Here is a 19,717-nt window from a genome sequence, read left to right as displayed (position 1 = left end):
GATCGATTTTTGTCTACGATTGTAGTCGCCCAGGCGGCGATCGTCGCAGCGGACATAAGGAGCTGTTTCCACAACAAGCTGGAGGAGAGTCCTCCCCTGTCAGACTGAGGGGCTTAGGTGAGCTAAAGGACTCTCAAAGTGTTTGGAACGGTTTTGTCACAAATTATTCAAAAGATTATTTCCGCGGCACACCTTCATATGATCATTATAGTTATACAAACAATAAGAGAATAAATGAAAAACAGGTATGAAATACTAGATGGCAGTAAAACAAGAATACAGTTTAAAAAGGGGAGTGATTTGTAAAATATCCATAAAGAAGAAGCCAACCTCCTATCCATCCCCACCCACATCAATTACCGGACCTGGGGGGGACAGAGCCTTCTCTGTCACTGCCCCCTCCCTCTGGAACTCACTCCCACAACCCATCAGAGACTGCACTGACCTCACCACCTTCAAAACACTTACAAAATCTCACCTCTTCAATCTGGCTTTTAAAGTGTGATTGTTTTTGTATTATTTGACTTTAACTTTAACTATATATTTATTTGTTGTTCCTTTCTTTTCTCTTCACTATATCTGTAAAGCGTCTTTGAGCACCTGTAAAAGCGCTAACAAATTAAATCTATTATTATTATTATTATAAAGAAAAAGTAAATCTGTTTACAGTTATGTTTCATATGGGTGCTGAGAGATGTATCCATAGATCTCTTGTTGCTCTCAAAGTGCACCAGATTGATGCTTTCAACTTCAATATTTAAAAAAAAATCTTCCCAGGGGAGCATCCCCCCGGACCCCCTACCAGGACGGTGTAGGACCTAGAGGAGGGTTGAGGACTCCCTAGGGGAGGTTAGGACCCCCTACTAGAGTGGGGAGGTGCGGACCCCCTAGAGGAGGTGAGTTCCGCCCCCCACTTCAGAAAAATTGCACTTTAAGCCGTGCCTATATTGCGTGAGCTTGATTATGGAGCCTTCATATTTAACAGTATATTCAGATGGCATTAGCCAGATATAAAAAGGCCTCAAATTGGAAGCACTGTCTGGCCGTCTTTTTCACTCAATTCTGCAATTAGTAGATCTCGCCTCACCTTCATATCCGAGTCGGTGTCAGTGGTCCACTTCTTTACAAGCCCAAGATCATCCGACCTAGGCTCCGGGGTAGGCGTGATCTTAGGGCTATAAAAGGTTGGTGAGCGCACTGAAGTCTTCTCTATATGAGGCCTTAGAACAAATAATCTGGATTTTATTATTTACAGGATGGAATGATTCAGACCGATCTCCTTCCGCTCTCACAACGCTCGGCATACTGTCGATCTGAGGGAATATGACTACATATATATACAAATGTAGATAATCGGATTCCAAGCCACTAAAACTGCAACATGAACTGCACTGACAGTTATCAGATGTATAGTGAATAGCTCCAACTAGCTGTCGTTTGTGATACGTCCTTCACACTTGGCTAACGTTTATTCCAGAGAAAAAATCAAATCAATGTTCCAAAATCCGTCCTAATGCGCTCATTGTACCGCATACGGTTTATATACATACACAACATCTTATTATTACTTATTAATAGTAACAAGGGCTCGTCTTTGGTAAAATCCTGATCCATACAGGCAGCCTAGAATATAACAGGTAACCATCTATTGTTGTGTGGCTATCTGTAGTCGTTCTGTCTTATTTTTTGTTGATTTTCATATCTTGTTTTCACAGTGCTGTAGAAAAGAATTGCCCCTGGGGACAATACATCTAATTCAAATCATTTCATACTCAATCCCATACGCGATCTGAAGAACCATACATTCGTAATTTACCCCCTCCGTTTAAAGGCACTTTTGGTTCTAAAACCCTATGGATTTAGTTGACACTACCAGGGCAAGTTCTTTTTGATCCAATATTGCGGGAAGCGTACATTGAATTACGAAGTTAGAACAAAGAAGAAGAAGGAGAAGAAGTAGAGGTAGAAGAAGAAGAGAACGAGAGAAGTTTGAGGTAAAAGAAGTAGAAGTAGAGCAAGTTAGGGTAAAAGAAGAAGAAGAGTAGAAGAAGAGAAGTAGAGAGTAGAAGAAGAAGAAGTAGAAGTAGAAGACAAAGAGTAGAAGAAGAAGACAGTGTTGAAGAAGAAATAGCGCTAACGCTACAAAAANGCGATAGCGCATTTAGTGTAGTGATGGGATTTATGGCTCTTTGAAGGGAGCCGGATCTTATGGCTCCGTTCCTTTCAAAGAGCCGTTCAAAAGAGTCGTTCAAAAACGACTCTTTTGAACGGCTCTTTGAAAGGAACGGAGCCATAAGATCCGGCTCCCTTCAAAGAGCCATAAATCCCATCACTACACTAAATGCGCTATCGCCACACGCACACAGAGCCGAGCTTGAATGACACAAGCACACGTTTATTTCCATGCAACTCTCCGATTGGTCTGGTGTCTTGCCTCTGTTGCATTCACTGAACACGGGAAATTGCAGTCCTATCGTCCTCTCTTGTGTCATGATGAGGTTCACGTAAAGCACGGTTAATGTATTATATTACTGAGGTGTCTCAAATATACGTCAATCAAGTGGCACCTGCTAACGGGGTGGTGGATGATAGGTTTACATCTAAAAACGTATTTTTCAAACATTATTATTTTTATTTTATTTTTCTTTCTTTTGTTACTTTTTTTTTTAACGGTCCGCGATCTACCCGCACCACACTCGCGATCGGAAAAACATATTGATGTGATTTACCAACTTCATACATTTTCAGCATGAATAGACACGCATTAATCAAAAGGGACATTTTTTGGGCATGTTTGATTTAGAGCAATTTATTCTCATTTGACATGCACGATGACAGCGACAGATGATATATTTCAGTTTCATTTTTCTTCACATTTTGTCCCTTCTTTCCTTCTTTGTTCTTCACTTACTGTCCTCGCATGTTTGTTTTTCTTCTTTTTTAATTCTGCAGGCCATTTATCATGCCCAACCTCATCCCTCCTAAGATCCCAGATGGAGAGAAGGTGGATTTTGACGTGAGTGATGGATTTCTGTTTAATGATGCAAACCAATGAACAAAGACACATACCATTAAGCACAAGAAGCACTAACCCGCTTTTTCTGTAGGATATACATCGTAAAAGGATGGAGAAAGACCTGATGGAGCTTCAGACTTTGATTGTGGTTCACTTTGAGAGCAGAAAGAAGGAAGAAGAGGAGCTCATTCATCTCACGGATAGGATTGTAAGAGTGTTAAGAGATATAAAACATATTTAAAGGTATTCACACAGAGGACATTTAAGTCGGCTTTAAGATATGCTAAGATGCTGATCTGTTGTGCAGGAGAAGCGTCGCTCTGAGCGCGCTGAGCAGCATAGAATTCGCAGTGAGAGAGAAAAAGAACGACAGAAGCGTCTCGAGGTAAAGTCATTTTCAAACTGCAGCAATGTAATACTTCCTGAATGCACTCAATGAACCACCTCCTAACATTTCAAACCTGGTGCTCATTTTGTCTGTTTGCTTTAGGACGAGAGAACTCGTAAGGAGGATGAGGAGGCCAAGAAGAGAGCAGATGATGATGCTAAAAAGAAGAAAACACTCACCAGCCTCCATTTTGGAGGTTACATGCAGAAGTTGGTGAGCAGTCAGAGGGTTACTAACTATAGGAGGTGAAACTAGTTAACATGTGAAGGATATTACTCCAGAATCAAATTGTATTTCACTTCCCCACAGACAGAAAAGCGGAGTGGTAAGAGGCAGACTGAGAGAGAGAAGAAGAAGAAGATCCTGAGCGACAGACGCAAAGGTCTGGACATCGAGCACATGAGCCAGGACGGACTCAAGTAGGTGGAAACATATTGTCTCAATTAACACGAAGTAGGGAGATTATTTCACAAGAAAAATGATCTCTTAACAATCATACTGTAATATTTTTCGATCTGTGTGTCCCAGGGCGAAAGCTCAAGCGCTGTGGGAGTGGATGAACGAGCTGGAGGCTGAGAAGTTTGAACTGCAGTACCAGTTAACTAGTCAGAAATATGAGGTGTGTACAACAGAACACTACACACATTGTTGAAGTCAGGCACGTGATATAATAGACATCCTCTGAGTAACATTTTCATGTTCTTTGCTGCAGATTAATGTGCTGAGAAACCGCGTCAGCGACCATCAGAAAACGTGAGAATGAACCTGATTTTTTTATTTCACTTTAACACTTTTCACAGAGATATACGACACTGATGGATGCTTGCTCAGTTTAAACCGGAGCAAAAACCTCCCTAAAAATGTCTGTCCTTGAGTATTATTTCCAAATAATCTACATTTTGTATTTAAAATAGGTGGGGTTCCCCTTCCAGGTTAGAATTATGGCCAGAAAATAAGTAGTTTGTACTTCTTACTGAATTCAAAAGTGTTTATAGATGTTACAAAGGGCCACAAGTTGCATTGGGATCAAAAGGCAGCCACAATAGACAGGGGAGAAGTAATGATGTTATTATATATTTAAATAAAAGTTCCAAGAAGAGAGGCGGGGGGCCTAAGGTCATGCTGCAGAACAAAATAACAAAGGCATAGCAGTTGTCAAAGTTAAGCTATAATTTGACCCACTGATCACAGAATGCAACACTCTTTTGTTTAAGTTGGCTATGTAGCAGCTGTTTATCACTAAATAAGATGGTATTTTGAAGCACCACCCTTTCCCCTCCCAGCCTCCGCCCAGCTCTCAGGGGCCCCCAGAGGCCATGTTACTCACTCAAACTGGGCGAGCTGGCTGTATGGCTGGGTGTGGTAGGCCGTTCAGATGACACTCCTGTCACATAATTTGCTGACTGCTTATTTTTCGAATTATAGAGGATTTTGCAACCTTATAATGTTAGCTTGTGTAATTGTCCACTCTCAACGATTTTTGTGGGCAAACATGTTTGACTTTATCCCCTGTGACCGTTCCTTGTTTTCAACAGATCCAAGAGGACCAAAAGAGGCCTGAGGAAATAACTACAGACATGCTGAGTGAGCAGTGTGGGCCCTAACTATCAGTCTCGCCCAGCAGCCACTGCTTCAAACCAAGCCCTGGCTTTCCTGGCACACCTATAGTACCACCTGGTTCCACAATACCATCACCTACAACACTCATTATATCCATTTTCCATCCCCCGTGGTTTTCCTCCTATTACCATTTGTAATGGCAATTTCGTTGTGACACGCCAACTATACCCATAAAATGGCTCCTACACCATCCATTGAATCCCTTGTGTTCAAGGGTGTAAATAAATTCTTATTTCAATCAACAGCTTTCTTGTCTTTCAGACTTTTGTAGCTCAGGTGCAGGAGTGTCCTGGAACTCTGAAGTCTAAAAAAAACATGTATTCAAGACGTGAATGCAGAAAGCCTAGAGCAAAAACAACGAGAAACACCTTCCTACTCAAAGACAGGCTCTGACATGACGCTCCTCCGGCTAACGCCCAGACCTCCACCCAACACACACATTCACACACAAAGCTGGAATAGAATGAATCATGTTTCATTCAGCTTTAATCACAGTGGGAAAACCCGTCATATGAAAAATGATATTCCTCCTTCAACTGCTTTATAACTGATCTTCATCAGGTGGATCTGATGTAGCACCAAATATGTATAAATATCATGTATAAAAAGCGTAAGTAATTATATTTATGAATTTGTTGGTTGAGTTTTAATGTCAATTAATTAAACCTAGTTGCTGTGGTCGACAGGTGGAGTTGCTGTGTCTTTAGGATGATCTCTATTGTTTGAGATCTACAGTCAGGAGTGTCAATGTAAGAACTATATTCTAATACAAGGAAGATGTTTGGCGCCACTGCAGGTTCAAACCCAACTGCAGTCAGCATGTCGTTGTGTCCCTGGGCAAGACACTTCACCCAAAATTGCTCCTGTAGGGATTGCCCACAGTATTGAGTATGTAAGTCGCTTAGGATAAAAGCGTCTAACAAGTCATGTAATATAAATCATATTAAATACAGAATATTCCAAACTGATTTATATGAAAAAAACTAAAGCATTTGCAACCCCTTTGAGTGCAAGCAAAAGGCATCTACTTTTTTTTTCTTTCATTCTTTTTTATTACCTGTCAGCTGAGCACTGGGGGGTAATTTAAACATAACCGACACAGCTGACAGTGATTGAACAGATAAATAGAAAAATATCATCAGTCATCTTTTCGTTTGGTTGCCTGAAGGATACTTCACTTATCCTGTCGTTAAAAAAACAAACTGTCTGGTGTAGTATCTGAGAAAAGACATATTGTGGGAAAAGGCTACAGCCGAAAAATTCGTCCGAAAAGCTTCTACTTTTGTTATCATAGTTCTCCTCTTAGTCAGAGAACGGCATGCACACACAGACCACACTAACCCTGCTGCAACAAGAACTGGAAGCTTAATCAGTTCAAGAGTTATAATTCATAACCGCTGCAAAGAAATGTCCCTCGGGATGAATACATTTAGATACCCTCTTATATACCTTTAAGAAAAAATAGAGAATGAGGATTATTCCAAAAGTGCTCACATTGGCTGCACATAATACGAACCTTTTGTTAGCATATTCAATTACTTGAATTTGGTTGTTGAAGAAAAAAAAACACAACTTACAATGTTGTTTTTCATATGTGGAATTTATTCTCTGTACAGACTGAGCGACAGGAGAAGCTCCGAATTATAAGCCACACACACATTTCTTACTTATTACAAAACACATTCTAAGCAATACTGACATCAATCTTCCCAGAGGCAAAGGAACCTCAGCAGGACTTTACAACTAAAAGCACAAAAACAGTTCACTGCAGTATGTTGTTGGAGTCATTGGGAATCCCCAAAGAGTTATCCATTATCTTTGCTTCAGACATTTGTTGAGCTGGGTCTGTTAATAGGATTTAAAATCAGTTTCCAGGAAAGAAATATTCTGTCTTTTGTATTTGGGTTATGAGAAGAGGAATAATCCTTTAAGAGTGTTTAGCCAAAGTAGCAAACCTTACATAGGACAGTTTTAGATGAAGATGAATGTTTTTTTAAATAATAATTTAAATATGTTTTGTGCAACTTCTCCTGTCTGAGGGGGCGTAGACAGATCATTATTCATTAGACCTACGTTATTATCTCCCTAGAGACTTCTGTTGAATCGCACTTTAAAGACTCTTAATGTGTCGAGCTATGCCATCTGTTGATAATTATTCAACTCGACTCCAAAGGGTTTTCAGGGGGATAACTGAGTGGGAATAATGATGGGGTTACATGTTGGGTCTGTGGCACTCCATGAACAGTTACAGATTCATGTGTTATCATTATCATCATATACAAAATATGTTATAACAGAAGGCTTCATACTTTAACAAATACTATTTAAATGTTTACATCTATAATAGTTCATATATATCATTCTAAACTAACAGATTTATAATACTTAGTATTTGTTAAAAAAATGTAATATGTTATATCTTAAAAATAAATTCCTTGTATGTTATTCATGAACATAACTAAGACTATAGAAGCTAGAGAACTCCAATTGCTCACTTTAAACAAGAAAAACAAACAACAACAAAACTAATGACAAAGCAAAAGAACTAGGTGTTTAGATTTAGTACTGCAATGTAAAGTAATAGATATTTTTGAGATTTATGAGTTCATAATTATATTGATATGCTTTCTCGTTAAGATTTAGATGATATGATTGGTACCCCTCTCAAATCTTTGAAATAAATATGAAGCTAGTCCCAGGAGCGGCTGCTAACTTAGATTAGCACAGAGGCTGTTAACTTAGCGCAAAGGTAACATATTTCCACAACTCTTTATATCTTGTTCGTAAAAACACAGATTGTAGATTTACAGGGCTCATAAACCCCGAGAGATTAAACAAACAAGATGCAACATGTCGATGTGTGAAGTTTAGAGTTGCTTGTGTGAAATGTTGTTACTTTTGGACAGAGGCAGGATAGCCAGTTCAAGGAATCGGATAGCTATTGTGCCAAGCTAAGCTGAATGGCTTCTGGTTGCAGCTTTATATTCAAATCACAAACATGAGAGAGGAATCGATCTTATTATTGACTCTTGGTGAGAAGAACATTTCTAAAAAAAAGGAAACTATTCCTTACATTTTTCAGGCACTTTAGTTGAAAGCTGTTTCCATTTTGTTTTTGTTAAAAAAAATAATGAAACAGAAACAATTTAACAAAAACATTAAGTTGAATGTACAAGATTTGATTTGGGGGTGCAACAGTATCCAAATACAGAAAGTATTTTTCAATTCAGCTTTTCGTATATTCTTCTTATTACTTTCTATTTTTCGGCTGCTCAGTCCTTGAGTCAGCAAAAGATAAGGATAAGAACATTTTAACTACAGACGGACAACAATGGCATTCATGAATCCAGCTAATCTCTGCATGGCTTTAGAAACTCTCACTGCAGATAACATTGTCTGGTGTACTGCAGCCCTCAGCCAGAGGAACTGGGTTTCTGCAGCCATGCACTCTTCACCTACCAATCACACACTCACCCTTTATTTACACAGACAGAAATATATGCAAATTAAATACGCAACACACCAATTATCCAGGAAATTAAAAACTGTTTCTTTAAGCTGTGTGTACAAAGTATGATTGACTCTTAATTGAAAGGCTCTTTCAACAAGGTTGTTACATGATTAATGTAATTTAATTTCCTTGTTACAAGGGTGTGGCCACACAGCATCTAAACATGCTGCATTTCATCTGCGAGCACACACACACACTAAATACAGGAAAAGAGGAGCAGAGAATTTTAAACCTCATGACACAAATTCAGCTCATTTCGGCCGACAAACCCTTTAAATCTGAATACATGCAGGTGCAAGTACTTCGAAGCAATCAAACCTCTCGAGCTCTGTGGTGCTGTTCTGCTCTTCTGTCACTCTCACTCAGAGAGCTGCATGGACTTGTGCACTGAAGTGGTGTAGTCATTGACAAACATTGATTTGTCCAGCCCCAGCTGTGGATCAAAACATACAGAAGAAATCAGTAAAAACGTACTTGCTCTACTTCAAATAAAATGTTCAATGTCAGTAACTTAGGGGAGCTAATGATGGTAGTGTTTAACCTCTCTTGTCACTATTTATGTTTCTTGATTTTCGGCACGTATAAGCTACCGTTTACATTTAAGCACTTTTGCTCAAGTCATAGACAGACTTGCTAAATATCTTTAATGCGTTCTGTCCGTCCTTCACTCGGCACATTCTTGATGTCACTGCCTCTTTTTTTATCTTTCTTCCATTATCCAAAACTAGTCGGCCGGGATTCCCGAGTGAACTGTTTCTGTGTTCACTGAGCTTTTGGGTGTGGCGGGTAGGAAGGGAAAGTGAGTGAGTGTGTGTGTGCGCCAGAGGAGTAATAACAAAAACCCACCAGTTTCAACTGGCCCCTCCCTTTTGCCTGTGTTAGGCAGTGTGAGCATCTGCTAAGCTTTACCCTGATGCACTGATACAAAAGGTTTGTGTTGTGTTTGCCATAGAATGTCAGTAACACATGCATTTCAGTTCTTATTGAATTACCTTTCTCACGACACCTTGCAAATTCTTATCGCTCCATAAGGTGTAGAGCAACATTGAAGCGGATCTGCTGCCTTTTGGGAAAGACCTAGGACAGAAAGGCAGAGATCAGTAGGGAAAAGCAGCAAAGGAAGGCATTTCAGGCATACATCTTCTGAAATAATTTGACAGTGGACAGCTTTTTTGTGTTAAAATAACCTTTTGTTGGTAAGCAGCAATAGCAACAGCAAGATGGTACTACAACAAATATATCTTGATATTTAACTCACCAACAAACATGGAAATAATTGTTTACTGTGCACTGTCCCTCCTCGGCACAGCGCTAAGTGCCTCGGACAGTCCTTCAAGGGCTAAACCCTGTAACCCGTAATCCATGTCCATTCAAATGCTCAACGTTTTACTGCGATATGTTGTTTCAACAGTTACTTTTTCACTTTATTTTTGTATTATTATTTATATTTCTTATTCTATTTTATCATTATTGTTTACCTTGTGTGAATCCTGTTTTTCATTCTGATCCTGTTGTTGGATAATAAAGTTCCATCATATCTTATCTTAACATAATATATTACATATCCACAGAATATGCTATAAAGTAGTTCCAGGTAAACTGTTGGCAGAGTAACATCATTTCTTTCTCTGGAAAGAGGTGTGCCCTGGTATTTTCAGTGCTTTGAGCAACACTCAAAATGTTCCGTTCATTGTCATTGTATAAGGGTGGAGGCATAAAAGTCAGTGTAGAAGTGAAAATATGGGCAAATATACTGAATAAATGGTTAGTGAAAAGGTTAAAATATGGTTGAAACAACCGTTTAAGGCAAACAAGTTATTTGTGTAAAACCTATGAAACACAACAGCTCCATTGAAGTTTGTCACAGCTATGAAAGCTGAATTTAGCTGAATTTATGAACCAATTAAAACTCACGTGTTCTTGCTGAGCTCGGTCATGGCTGACACCAGATCATTATCGACGAATTTCTTGCTGACCTCACTGTCCGCAAACATCAGATTGCGTGCTGTGTTGCAAGCTGATGTTATGGTGTCGTCGGAGTTTCCCATCTCTTTGGGGCTAGAGGAGAGGAGGCTGGTGATGTCAGGCAGGATCTGCTTTGCTGCAGAGAAGACAAAGGAAACAGTCAAATCAATAAACATTCATGTATCTTCTGCCTGCGAAAAAACATCAACATGTCACACTTTTCCTCACCCATGGAGGTCTGCAAACTGCTGGTCCGAGACATGTTACCCAGCAGAGACATGGCAGTCTTCTGCAGGCCCGGGTTGGAAGATTTTAAAAGGGGTCGAAGGTGCATGAGAGCCCCCAGCTTTTGAACCATTAACTGACTCATGGAACTGGACCCCTGGAAGGGAAGCAAACAACGCAGAAAGATCAGTAATTTGTGATACAAAATGCAGCTGTCTTTGTAATTATTTGACATGTGCATGCATTTCACTTTCCCTTTCAGTCCTTATTGTGAGTTATACTCATTATTCCTTCCACATCTCCGTCCCTTTTGCTCTTAGCCTTGTTCAAATTAATCTGAGATAATCCTGAATGTCTGATAAAACCCAACACACAAATGGAAGTCCTAATCATTGATGTTTTTGTCCTCACCGCTCCCTTTAAGGCAGTGAGGTTCTGCAGGGCCCCGCAGCAGGCTTCCAGGGTGCCATCTTTCTGGGACGAGCCCAGCAGAGACATATAGGTCTGCATGGCTTTGGGGTGGCACAACCAGTTCACACCTGTCGGGGTGCTCTCCTCCGGCATCCCCCGTACCGCGTCAAGTGAAATCTGAGGAGAAAGGAAGAGAAGGAGATGAGAAGGCTGCCTGGAATAAAGGCTGGTCATGATTTGACCAACACTCCTGAAGTGTAGGTTTGGAGGTTGTTGCCCACCTCCTTTTGGGCCTTGCTGCTCTTGGGGCTGAAGCATCCAACCGTGGAGCTTTTCCTCCCCGCAGGTTGGAACTTGCTGTAGCACCCAGGGGACTCTTCCTCCAGCTGGTAGCTCAAGTTATGGAGGATGCATGCACAGTTCTCCACAGACTAGAGGAGAGGAGATTATTAAGTTCATTGCATAGCAGATGTTCTTTTTCAATGTAACTGCAGTATCTATTTACGTCATTTGCCACAGTGTTTAAAAGAGAACATGGAGCAAATACAATATGAGGAACTCGCATTAGTTTCTAAGACTCCATTTGTGGTTTATTATTTAACATCTGGATCTCAAGGGAACTATATAGTCTCAGTCAAACTTAAAGAAAAGCATTTGAAATGACTTCTACATGGAAGATAAAACAGAGCACTGCCTTTTCTAGATCTCCATAATGAAGGAAGTGACTGGAATGACATGACTGATGACAAGAATAAAAGATTCCCAGGCAGAATACACTGAGTTTCCTTTTAAGAGCATTTGTCGAGCCTAAATGGTGGATATGGAAACGTGTTTCAGGTCTTTTTATTTGTGATTGATATTTCCCAATCGAGTAAGAAAACATTGATCAAGGTCCTAAATGTCAGTTTCTCTTTTTATTTCAGTAAATTCAGTTAATTACGCTCGATGAAAAGTAAAATATTTTGAACAAGTAAACAACTCAAATGAAGACAATATAGAGATACAATTAAATGTGTGCAGTACAGTATATACAGTATATATATATATTAATATTACCATCAATGCAAGACTGTTTATAAATTATAAAACATTTCAACTACAAGGGGAATTTAAAGTGAGTCACACGCATAAAGCGCAGCAACCGTCCTCATCCGAAACCAGGAAACTAAAAGAAATAACTTGAGGCTGACACAAGATAAATTCCCCCTCTGCTTCATTACAAGAAGTAAACAGAGAGCTACACACATATAATTAGAACACGTTCACACCCAAAATAAATTCCTATCAGAGCATCAGCTAAATGTATACACACGCCTGCAGTGTTTATGTGTACTTTTATTGTATTGTGCGGATTAAGTATATGCTATGTAATGAGACTGAAATCACTTTGACACTTGTAGTTCTACAGGAGGGAACTAGAATACAGGACCAGACATGAATCAAAACAAAACTGGTCTTGCGTGCTCACACATCCATAATTAAGTGTTAGAGAGACAATGTGAAAAAGATGAAGGTGCTGGGTACAAATGAGACTGCTGACCGACAGATGAGAAAGATGAGAAAGTTTACCTTGTCATCAGGGTTGTCCTCCGCCACACAGGACTGGATGTAACTCATGAGGGAGTTGATTAGGCCGCTGCAATCTCTCATTGCCTTTCTGTCCTTCTTTCTGCCGGAGCTCAGGTTCCTAAACACATTTCAATCATTCATTTAAATCCAAAAGGAAACACCTACTCGTCTCAAATAAAATAACAACACAGAATTGTGAGTGCCTCAACTAAAGATGCAAAAATATTACATCAGCACACAATATCCAACATTCCTACAAAAAAACTGAAAAAGTTTGGCACTTCTGTTCAAAAATGACTTAAACCATTTCATAACTAATTGATCAGCCATTGGCTTTGTGAAGCCTTGACAACGATGTTTGTGACATCAAAATGTTGCTCTATTTCACTATACTTGTTGTGAACTACCTGATCTCTGCCCTGAAGGCATAACAATCTAACATCAGAGGCTCTGATGAATGAAGTGTTCTCACCGCAGGCACCCTGTGGCGCTGTAGAAGACATCAGGGTGGATATTGTTGTTGGTGCTTTTTTCTGACCAGCAGGTGAAAGGTTCCACCACGTTCTCCGTCAGGGCGGGCAGCGCTGTAGCAATCAGCTCTTCCTTCAGCTCGTCGGCAGAGGACAGGTTCCAGAGCAGTCCTAAAAACGGCAAGACAGGTGGAGTTACAACTAAGCTGCATCATGTTGCTGCCATTATTATTTTTAAATCAATGTTTTTCTCTGAAGTGGATGGTCAAAGAACCATTGTTAAAAGAAAGTTATGAAAAAGATTTGGCTTTGGTGTGGTACTGGACAAGTATTGCTCCTGAAAATGTGTATGGTACAAAAAGGAGGAAGCTCAATTGGTTTGGAGGTTGGGTAACTGTTGTTGCTTGGTGATCATATAGATCTATTTGTTCCTTCACTTATTAAATGAATATTTATATTGTTAAAGATTTCATTTAATACAACAGTGTTAAGACATAGTTTACTGTATGACAGGGGTCATTTAAGGTGCTGTATACAAGACAAGACACAAATGTTACCAGCTCTGCAAGGGGCTTTAAAACGTGATTTAGGGATTTGATTTGCTTGAGGTGACGCATTCCTCATCCACACAACCAGAGTAACACAAATGAAACACCAAGTACCAGAACCTAATCTTCATCAGCAACAACACCTCACCACACTCCCTAGACATGCCTCAACTCACTGTCAGTAGGTCAGGCCAGGCAAACACAGAGCATGCATTTTATCTGACACACACCCAACATTACTCCACTGTAGAATGTGGAGTCTAGTATTGCACATCAGTAAAACTCAAAACAAATATTTGTCCATATCCAAAATTAGAAAATCACACGTGCCTGGTACATAAGACAGTGTAGTCAACTTTATTAAATCGAGCTGCAAACCTGTGTGGTTTCACCATGAGCTCAACCAACATAACTACTGTATAATAAGGTTTCTTTAAAACAATGTCTTAAATCAACGGTCACAGATGAGGGCCTCCCATTCAGCAGGATTTGGTTTCTATGATTAAATAAATACTTTAAACTTTCTGTTGTTATCTGGGGTTTTAACAGTTGGATCAGGATATCGAAGTGTTTTGGTATCCGAGTGTTCACAGCACATGCACTGTTACTGCATGTTTTCACCGAAAAACCATAACAGATTTTTCTATGGATTTAACAAACCGGTTAAAACATGTTGATTTGAGAGCTTTAGAGCTGCGGGCAGGCTGCTTTTGTTGACAGAGCAACGCTAGCTGCTTCTCTGTTTTCGTTGACAGCAAACAGGTAATTATTACTTTAAATTCTTATTTTTTTTGTTCCATATTATTGTTTTAAAAGGTATGCTATCATAAATCAGTGATTTAGTTATTCGTTTAATTTAAGAAGCCTATTCAGAATTTCCACAAACAGCACCGTTTTTAAAATGAAAAAAAAAAAAAAGTGAATACAGATAAAACATCATTATCTAATAACTGTGATGGATTCCTGCAAACATGTGTCATTACATCCTAAAAGATGATTTAAGAAGAAGTAACTCAGATAAAACAGGAATGCACTATTAAAGGTCCCTTATTATACTGTTTTTCATCAATATATTATAGGTCTCAGATATATACAAAACATGTCTCTCAAGTGTTTGGCTCCAAATACCAAACAGATCATTGTAGCATCCAATAAACCCCTCTGTTTCAGCCCTGTTTCAAAAGTGCTGATTCTGGGTCTGTTACTTTCGATGAAAATAAGGAGCCACTCCCCACGCACCACTGAGAGATATTTGGTTAAAAAGAACACACTGGTGCTCTAGGAGGAGCTTCAGAAAAGGAGGAAGATCAATTGGTTTTTCATAGCCTTTATGTGTGTGGTTTAACAAGCGTTATATGACATAAGCTGTGTTAAACCTGTATTACAATCACTTTTATTACTTGAATGATGTCCTCCTTATCTACTGAATAAGTGTAGAAATCATATCCATAATTGAAAACCAAGAACTGGCTCTTTATTTAAGATATATATTTGACATGTTTATATGTATTTATTTTTGAATTAAAAAGGCACCAGAGGCATTCTTATATCTTGAGTTCCTGTCCCAATAAAAAAAGTCCTACCAGCTATTTGTTTCTGGGTCTCAGTAGAGTCTGACTCCTTCAGTAGCTGCAGGGCCTTAGCGATCCCGCCACAGTGCTGAACCTGCAGCTTGTTGGCCTGGTCTTTGAACACCAGGTTCCTCAGAGCGCCAGCAGCAGCCTGGCTCACCCCAGGGTTGGCGCTCCGCAGCAGGGTCACAAGAGCCGGGATACCTCCCATTTTGAAAACCTGGGACACAAAAATGTCACACAAAGGTATAAACAGAGAGCATGCACCAGTTGGATTACCATCATGACCCGTCATCCCACAGATGTCATATGAGAATATACAACTTCCATGTGTGCAAACATGCAGGGTGTGTCACTGACCTCCTGTTTGGTGCTCTCCTCTTTGTAGGTGGTGTGTTGAATGAAGGTGGCTCCACATTGCTGGTAATTCTCATCTGACTGAGACAGGAACTCAATTGCCTGCTTCAGGGTCATATCTGACATGTTCACCGAGCTGTTCACCCTGCAGAAATAGGCATAGAGTTGGAAATTCGATACAAAAATAAGCTGATTGTTGCTCTTTTGTAATTTGAAACCTGGGCACATTTTATAACCCAGTATATATTTTTAATTTTTAAATGGACTGCATTTATATTGGATCCAAGCATAAAAACACGGCACATGGCAAAGTCTGCAGCCAAATCCAGCAACAAATGATGAATGGCCTGCTTTAATAAAATAAATCAACTTTATTGAGAAACTGACCTGCAACAAACTATATGCATATGCTGATAAAATGTAAACGAGTCCATATAACACCCTGTACAAGAAACTTGTTGCCCATGTCAAGCCCCCTCTTATTGTCTGAAATTTTCAAGCAAGCCAGGTGAACTCACGCTGATATCTGCTCTATGTTGGACCTTTTGATGGTTCCCATCTTGCCGTCAGTCATAGAGTGCATGGAGGGCTGCTGGACGATGTGTGTCTGGCTGTTGGTCATCTGGTGGTTACTGTTCATCTGGGGGTTACTGTTTGTCTGGTAGTTACTGTTCATCTGGTGGTTACTGGTCGTCTGGTAGTTACCGTTCATCTGGGGGTTACTGTTCATCTGGTGGTTACTGGTCGTCTGGTAGTTACTGGTCGTCTGGGGGTTACTGTTCATCTGGTGGTTACTGGTCGTAGAGTAGGCGCTTTGTCTATTGACTCGATTCTGCATGATGTTGTTCTGGACCGCCTGCCCTTTGGCTCTCTGAGAAAAGAGTGATATACAATGCTCATAAAGAATGGTATTGTGGAGTATTTCTGATATTTGTTTGAATAATCTATTCCCTGAAAAAAAACATGGCAATTCAGTATCACTACATTTTGAAATAATAATGACTGATCACCATAACAGTTCCGCCTGTATGAGCAGCACCCAATGTTCGAGCCAAGGCCGGGTCACTGCGAGCGGATCTCAGCCCATTGGGGGACAGGGTGGCAAAGTTATTCTGTTCCCATCCACTTGAGCTGTAATGTTGTCCTTTGGAGGTTTTAGCAGATAGAGTGCGGCTCTTCGTAGTATGTCCCTAAAAAAGAAAGTAATGTAAGTCAGTGGCTTTCACATAAAGCATTTCCTATTAAAATACTGTACTACACTATACTTAGATGGCAGTAACAATTCTCTGATTACTGTATCCCCTTAATGTTTTACTGTAGTAACAATCCATGTTGCAAAAAAAGGAAGAGATTAGACCAAACTCTACTCAAACAGTTTCCACAGTAGTCCCCTGTAAACCAAGACAGAGGAATTTGACCTCACACAAAGCCTGCACACATTTCTTCCTCCTCAGTTCATGCTGAAGGCAACAGAGTGCACCACCAAACGGACAAGAGTAACATAATATCCGTCATTGGACACCAACTCAGGCAGTCGTGTTAAAAGACTGCTGGCACATTTGAGCAGTTTCTCAGAGAATCTTTGTCTGTTCAGGTCATACACAGCACGTCATTAAACCCTTTAATCTGACATAATTAAGCCTGGTTTATGTATCATTTTATTTTGACTTTTTTGTGCTAGTGTGTGTGTGTGCGCGTGCGTGCGTGCGTGCGTGTGTGTGTGTGTGTGTGTGGAGGTGTGTGAAGGTGTGTGAAGGTGTGTGTACAAAGCAGGTTTTCAAGTTTTGTCTCAAATTAGGAAGGGCAAAATGACAGAACAGGTCTAGCTAATCCTTTAAAGATGAGACTTTCTCTCCACTAAGCCTTGATCTCCTATTGGCTTATTTCAAAAGGTACAATTCAAATCTCAAATCTGCCAGGGAGGAAAATTCCCATCCGTCTTTGAACACACCAAACGTTAGTAAGGAAAGGAGTGTGCACCCATGAGCACCAAAAACTTATACAAATCTTAGCTTACAAACTCTCAACTTCTGCAGCCGACATGTAGGCGTCTTAAATTGAACTGTGGTATTTATTAGGACGGTATATTTACTAATGGGGAAGCAGGTAAAGCACACTTACAGGTATATATAAATATATACAAACACACACTGAAGACTGCATGTACCGGCTCTGTTGCCCCTTTTTAAAAATTGGACTAGTTGCTTAGTTACTAGCCAGCCTCGCTACTAAGCAAGCTAAAAGCATGATGGAGGAGAGTTGTGTCAACAACATGTTTGATAAGAACTGACCGTGTGTTTACTCTCAGAGTGCTGCATGCTTCTTCATTTGGCTACAGCCTTCCTCATATCAGAGGCCAGACTGGAGAGACTGATGCAAATTCAGCAGAGCAAATAGAAGCAGCAGAGAAACAACAGCAGGAGCCATTTTATTTGTTATAATTCATATCTGGTTTTCACCTATCAGAGAGATTTCAGATTCTGATACCTTGCTAAATGTTATAAATGAAACGTGAATTGTCGCCCAGCAGAAGCTTTCACCATTGGCAAAAGGTAACTTCTGATGGAGTTAAGCTTTTTATATAACATAACCGCCATGTGTCAACCATCAAAGGTATTCTTGAATCAAGCTAGATCATTTTCAAATATGTTATTGAGAGACATTTCCATTTAGTTATCCGACATCATTTCTGAGTAAGATTATCACAGAGTTAAGGTGATAAGTTATTCTATATATAAGAGTGGTAGGAGGTTGGGTAACTGTTGTTGCTTGGTGATCATACAGATCTATTTGTTCCTTCACTTATTAAATGAATATTTATATTGTTAAAGCTTTCATTTAATACAGCAGTGTTAAGACATAGTTAACTGTATGACAGGGGTCATTTAAGGTGCTATATACAAGGCAACAATGTTACCAGCTCTGCAAGGGGTTTTAAAACATGATTTAGGGATTTGATTTGCTTGAGGTGACACATTCCTCATCCACACAACCAGAGTAACACAAATGAAACACAAAGTACCAGAACATAATCTTAGGAACTAATAATGAGCCTTCATCAGCAACAACACCTCACCACACTCCCTAGACATGCCTCAACTCACTGTCAGTAGGTCAGGCCAACACAGAACACAAACACACACCGTCAACATTACTCCACTGTAGAATGTGGAGTCTAGTATTGCACATCAGTAAAACTCAAAATAAATATTTGTCCATATCCAAAATTAGAAAATCACACGTGCCTGGTACATAAGACAGTGTACTCATTAAACTTTATTAATCGAGCTGCAAACCTGTGTGGTTTCACCATGAGCTCAACCAACATAACTACTGTATAATAAGGTTTCTTTAAAACAATGTCTTAAATCAACGGTCACAGATGAGGGCCTCCCATTCAGCAGGATTTGGTTTCTATGATCAAATAAATACTTTAAACATTTTTTTTTTACATTGCATTTAGCTGACGCTTTTATCCAAAGTGACTTACAATACTGTAAGTGCATTCGATCAAGAAGATACAAACTTGAAGAAAACAGAATCATATAAGTACATCAGGTTTCATAGAGCCAAACCATTTCAAGTGCTACTCAACTAGCTTTAGATAAGCCAGCCCTTTATTAGTATATAAGTGATTTGTTAGTAATTGTATTGCTCGTAGTGGAGTCGAAAGAGATGAGTTTTCAGTCTGCGCTGGAAGATGTGCAAGCTATCTGCTGTCCTGATATCAATGGGGAGCTCATTCCACCATTTTGGAGCCAGGATAGTAAACCGACATGCTTTTGCTGATGGGAACTTGGGTCCCCATCGCAGTGAGGGTGCAGCGAGCTGTTTGGCTGATGCAGAGCAGAGTGCACGTGCTGGGGTGTACGGTTTAACCATGTCCTGGATGTAGGAAGGGCCTGATCCATTCACAGCATGGTACGCAAGTACCAGTGTCTTGAAGTGGATTCTAGCAGTTACCGGAAGCCAGTGAAGGGAGCGGAGGAGCGGTGTGCAGTGGGAAAATGTAGGAAGGTTGAAGACTAGACGAGCCGCTGCATTCTGGATGAGCTACAGAGGTCGG

General features: G+C 40.0%; 2 protein-coding genes across 3 annotated transcripts in view; one reads left to right on the top strand and one right to left on the bottom strand.

The window, feature by feature from the left end:
* Positions 1 to 5,266, top strand: part of tnnt2a (troponin T type 2a (cardiac)) — an 11,653-nt gene extending 6,387 nt beyond the window's left edge. For both annotated transcript variants that reach the window (XM_010766666.1, XM_010766665.1), the window contains 8 exons: positions 2,953 to 3,016; positions 3,108 to 3,224; positions 3,324 to 3,401; positions 3,507 to 3,617; positions 3,714 to 3,823; positions 3,933 to 4,023; positions 4,117 to 4,157; positions 4,940 to 5,266. In XM_010766666.1, the coding sequence (XP_010764968.1) occupies positions 2,953 to 3,016; positions 3,108 to 3,224; positions 3,324 to 3,401; positions 3,507 to 3,617; positions 3,714 to 3,823; positions 3,933 to 4,023; positions 4,117 to 4,157; positions 4,940 to 4,973 (646 nt within the window). In that variant the 3' untranslated portion in view covers positions 4,974 to 5,266. The remainder of the gene's footprint in view (positions 1 to 2,952; positions 3,017 to 3,107; positions 3,225 to 3,323; positions 3,402 to 3,506; positions 3,618 to 3,713; positions 3,824 to 3,932; positions 4,024 to 4,116; positions 4,158 to 4,939) is intronic.
* A 1,339-nt stretch (positions 5,267 to 6,605) lies between these two features.
* Positions 6,606 to 19,717, bottom strand: part of pkp1a (plakophilin 1a) — an 18,594-nt gene continuing 5,482 nt past the window's right edge. The window contains exons 3-14 of the mRNA XM_010766664.1: positions 16,662 to 16,841; positions 16,170 to 16,522; positions 15,655 to 15,796; positions 15,307 to 15,514; positions 13,178 to 13,346; positions 12,706 to 12,823; positions 11,418 to 11,567; positions 11,137 to 11,313; positions 10,729 to 10,882; positions 10,450 to 10,636; positions 9,528 to 9,612; positions 6,606 to 8,968 (exon numbers count right to left, since the gene is read on the bottom strand). Of these exons, the coding sequence (XP_010764966.1) occupies positions 8,894 to 8,968; positions 9,528 to 9,612; positions 10,450 to 10,636; positions 10,729 to 10,882; positions 11,137 to 11,313; positions 11,418 to 11,567; positions 12,706 to 12,823; positions 13,178 to 13,346; positions 15,307 to 15,514; positions 15,655 to 15,796; positions 16,170 to 16,522; positions 16,662 to 16,841 (1,998 nt within the window). The 3' untranslated portion in view covers positions 6,606 to 8,893. The remainder of the gene's footprint in view (positions 8,969 to 9,527; positions 9,613 to 10,449; positions 10,637 to 10,728; positions 10,883 to 11,136; positions 11,314 to 11,417; positions 11,568 to 12,705; positions 12,824 to 13,177; positions 13,347 to 15,306; positions 15,515 to 15,654; positions 15,797 to 16,169; positions 16,523 to 16,661; positions 16,842 to 19,717) is intronic.

The sequence above is a fragment of the Notothenia coriiceps genome, unplaced genomic scaffold (assembly GCF_000735185.1).
Source record: "Notothenia coriiceps isolate Sejong01 unplaced genomic scaffold, NC01 NC01_scaffold00003521, whole genome shotgun sequence".
Lineage (NCBI taxonomy): Eukaryota > Metazoa > Chordata > Actinopteri > Perciformes > Nototheniidae > Notothenia > Notothenia coriiceps.
The sequence above is the reverse complement of the archived record's forward strand: the minus strand, read 5'-3'. Positions and strand labels throughout refer to the sequence as shown.